General features: G+C 48.8%; 1 protein-coding gene across 1 annotated transcript; it reads right to left on the bottom strand.

Moving 5' to 3' along the window:
* Positions 1–888: 888 nt before the first annotated feature.
* Positions 889–3,439, bottom strand: LOC133915544 (transcription factor bHLH18-like). Its single transcript, XM_062358746.1, has 5 exons — positions 3,293–3,439; positions 2,963–3,088; positions 2,289–2,861; positions 1,818–2,192; positions 889–1,707 (listed from the first exon to the last, which is right to left on the bottom strand). The coding sequence occupies exons 2-5, from the start codon at positions 2,987–2,989 to the stop codon at positions 1,633–1,635; spliced, it is 1,050 nt and encodes a 349-aa protein (XP_062214730.1). The 5' UTR covers positions 2,990–3,088; positions 3,293–3,439; the 3' UTR covers positions 889–1,632.
* Between the last annotated feature and the right edge of the window lie 891 nt (positions 3,440–4,330).

Raw genomic sequence — 4,330 nt, 5'->3', positions numbered from 1 at the left:
TTCAGCAGAAAAAAGAGAGCGATAAATTGATTGTGTTGCTTATCGGCCATATAATTTGGGGAGCCGCTAATTTCCAGGGACACAACATCGCAATCCATGACGGGGTTTGAGAGCGACTGTTGCGATGCAAGGAATTGCAGGGCAAGCTTTCAGTCAGTCAGGTCATGCATATAAAAGTTCAGAAACAAGCAGAGCCGAGCCTCCACTGGTTGGGGTCAGTGGTTGTGTGGGTTTAATAAATCCATGGAGTGGTAGGAGATGAGATGCTTTGGCTCACAAACAAGTCTTGTTACCACCAGAGAAAGGTAGGCTTTAGTTGACTAATGACCAGATGAGGAGATAATGCGCCTTAGTTGTCAAGGCACTTAGGTGTGTTGTGCTGTGCTGTGCTGTGGCATTAAAGAAAATAAGATTGCAGTGTTAGAAGTGTCTTTTATAGATGCAATTATGAGGGAGTTCACATGGAAATTAGGGCATCATGTTGTCAGGTTGAAGATTGTATAAGTTTCAAGTTCAGTTCCCAACATTATAGTCACGGAGAACAAGGAGATGAATTGTAGGGGCAAGGGCTAAGAACATTGTGTTCACAATTCCAAAGAATTTTCTACACCATTTAAAAACGATTACAAGTTTGAAAAGTGTTTATATCGCAGTTAAGTGGTCAATTTACACGTAATATTTATTGTGAATGTTCTTTTGGGATAACTGTAGAAATGCCACCCTTATAGTTTTATATTGATTTGTGGACTGATAATACATAGGATAGCTCGTTCCAGACATACATAAAGATCGACTAGATCGCAGTCTGTCAACAATTTGTGAAGTTTCTCAACATTAAGAAAAGACAAATCTTGAGTAAGCTGAAAAGACATGTAGTCAGCAGAGCCATGAAGCTAACAAGAGAGCACATTTATTTATTTTTATGCTTGCATGCAAGTAAAGAGAGCACAACTACATCTTGATCCTGTGACAGCAAAAATCCACATGTGAAAACTACAAGCAAAGGGTCCATCAAGCTGTGGCCAATTTGTAGGACCCTCAAAAAGACAGAGGCACCCCTACTGTACTTCTGAATTAAGGCTTGCAAAGTCCCCCTCAGAGCTTGAAAAAAAATAAGGCACCATTTTCTCCACAATTGAAGCTTTCTGGGAACAGAGTTTGATAAAGATTGAGAGGACGGCAAACGTAGGTGCCTTGGGATTGAAAAACACAGTCTTCTCATAGAAAACAAGGTGCAAGGGCAACATTTTCAAAGGGGAGAAATGAAAACGAGGTTTTGTAAAAGTCAAGACCCCCCCAGATAATTAACAAGCCCTAGAAAAAGACAGGTCTCTTCTTTTAAAACTTTCCTCCCTCCCAAGAACATGGAGTGACTGCCTGATGAAACCATGCAAAAAGTGGAGGGACAGAAAATAGAAGAGGGTAGGTAACTAGGTGATTTATCTGCACCCATGCAGCAAAAAAAACAGTGGAAATGGCTTCCTTTTTTTTTGGGGCGGGGGTGGACTGCAAGCAACTCTCTTCAGAAGCACCGGCAGGGAAGAACATAAGAACCTAACCATTAGCCTCAAATCCTCAAGGCTAATGGGGAAAAAGTTGGCCTAAATTAAAATTGATCAGGAGCTAAACCCTTCAGAAAGATGACTTGAACGCTTGATTTAGCTTCTTGACAATATCCTTGACAGACAAGCAGAAGTCGTCACCAGCCTGCAGATGCATTAACCAGATGAACAACACCATCTAATTTGTTCATACGTGTGTACTGAACAAGAACAACATGGCATGCATGGGAGAAGGTTGTTGAGGAGCTGACTGACCATGGCCATAATGGTGATGTCGAGGGAGGAGGTGGTGAAGGGGAGCGCATTGGTGTTCTTGATGGTGAGGCCGATGCGCTCGACCTCGGACAGCGCTGTGATGAGCGCGCCCTTGCGGTTCTCGCAGTGGATCCTGACCAGCACCGTGCGGTCCGACACCCGGGCCTCGATCTCAGGCAGCGTGCCGGCCTCGCCGCCCAGGAAGTTCTCGTCGCAGGATGAGCCGTCGTCGTCGTCGGCGGACAGCTGGGACTTCTTGATCAGCACCGCTGTCTCGACCGGCCGCCGGCGAGCCTCGTCCTCCAGGCCCTTCACCTGGTCCTGCAGCTGCTTCAAGTACTTGATCGCGTCGCCGAGCACCGACGCCTTGTCCATCTACAAGCAATGCCAAACCAGTTAGTTCAATTCATCGGAGTTAGCTGGCTAGTCACGGCCATAAAGAGCCATGGATTTGGGTGCGCATGCGTGTACCTTCTTGAGGCCAGGGACGATCTTGGAAAGGGCGATGAAGCGCTGGCTGAGCTTCTCGCGGCGCTTCCGCTCGGCAAGGATGTGGTCCTGGTTGTGGGATGCCGGCCGGGAGGTCACCGGCGCCTTCATGGGCTCGACGGCGGCCTCGACCATGGCGTCGTAGCTCCGCGTGACCGTGCGCGCTTGGGCCTGGAACGGCCGCACGCCCGCGTCCACCTCGTGCTTGGGCGCCTTCACGGGAGCGCCGTAGTACGGGGCTCCCGGCATCTGCGCCTCGGCCTTGGCGAACACGGACGCGGCGTGGCCGGTGAAGGAGAGGATGGTCGGGGAGGAGTCCGCGGGGGAGCCCTGGTCCGTGATGCACGAGTCCCAGCTGGTGTTGACCTTGGCCGCCTTGCGCGGGCGGTGCTCCGCCGCGGCGACGTGCTGCAGCGGCATCAGCGCCGCCGCCGCCGTCGCCGCTGCATGGTCCACCTCCCCCTGCCCGAACGCCACGGCGATCTGCTGCTCCGTGTACTGCTCCAGCAGCGCGTCGGACTGCCACTGGTGGAAGAAGCTCGGCTCGTCCATCACCTGCGCGCCAGGAAACCACGCACGGCATGATTATTCAGCACGCTACGCCACACGGTGCTGATGCAAATCAACACTGAGATGGCTGGTAAAAATTAGTATACCATGTTGGAGAACCACTGCGTCGCCATCTGCAGATTGCTTGGGAAGGATTGGGATGCCTTTCTTCCAAACCAAAGCCCAAAGGACTGCTAGTGCTTGGCTACTAGCTGCTTGAAGCTCAACAAGTCCTGATCACAAGCACACAGGAATTAACAGAACAGTTAGAGAGGATCGGAGCGCACTGCATGCATTGCGCAAGCGGAAGTAACTGCAGCGGGAGGAGTGGCACAATATGCAAGAAGGAAGGGTGCATTTGTTTCTGTGTATGCGAGTTGCATGCCCTTTGTGGTGTGGCATCAGGGGAGGGAATGAGAGCATGAGACGAGACCCACCTATGGAGATCGGAGAGAGGGGTCAGGTCCGGTCCCTTTCCTTTCCACCAATGGGGGTGAGAACGAGACGAGCTGCACCACCATATATAACCTTTGGGGTTGGGAGAGGAAGACTAATTTAAGGCCACTTGGTTCGGCCGTGGGTGTGAACTACTCGACCTCCTCCCTCCTTCCTTTGAGCTGCAATTGAACTGTGCAAATGGTGGCTTAAGTATTCCCTCCCCTAGTTTCCACTTGTATGTACGAAACATAGATTATTGCTCTCTCTCTCTCTCTCTAATCTCTCTCTATCCGTCGTATCGTATCGGCTACTGGCAAGTAGGCGTTGTTTATTTGATCGGATTACGTCATGGTGATGTCAATGGAGGTCGCCCAAAGATTGTACAGATTGTATCGGCTACTGGCAAGTAGTATTGATTTGCCGTTTCTGCAAAAAATCACTGTAGCGCCCACCAGTAGTATTGATTTGCCGTTTCTTCTTATCCGAACGATTTGCCGTTTCTTGTAGTAGTTGTTTCCGTCAAGGGCATTGGGTTATTTAGGATTGATTGATCCTTGATCCACTGAGCTTAATTTCGTTGGTATCAATCACAAGTACGGAGTAGCTACTTTTTGAAAATCCACTGAGATATTTTCTCATCAACATCCAACTCCAGTAATATATTGACAAGACTCTTACAAGTACTAGTTTAATTGACCCCTACATGCATGGATGATTCAGAGTTTAAACCGACCAACATATTTTGCTCTATTCGGCGCTCAGCAGGAGTGAAAGCTGCACATAAATCGGGAATAAACCGTTCGATCAAAGAGCAACAAATAATTTGAGCAAAGTAAACCTACGTCCTCAGGTGTTACTGCCGCATCAAATGGCTCTTACTACTGTGCAACCTGTGACGCTAAAAATAAACATTACTAATGATGAGTAAAGCTACGTTCTATAGCGATGGCTACAGTGCAATTCATATGCTGTATGATGTAGCTTTATGGACCTCACCAGCTAAGTAGAATCCCTCATGATTATATTTTATGCAAAGT

This window comes from Phragmites australis, chromosome 4 (assembly GCF_958298935.1).
Source record: "Phragmites australis chromosome 4, lpPhrAust1.1, whole genome shotgun sequence".
Lineage (NCBI taxonomy): Eukaryota > Viridiplantae > Streptophyta > Magnoliopsida > Poales > Poaceae > Phragmites > Phragmites australis.
Note: the sequence above shows the minus strand (reverse complement) of the source record. Positions and strands in the feature narration are given on the sequence as shown.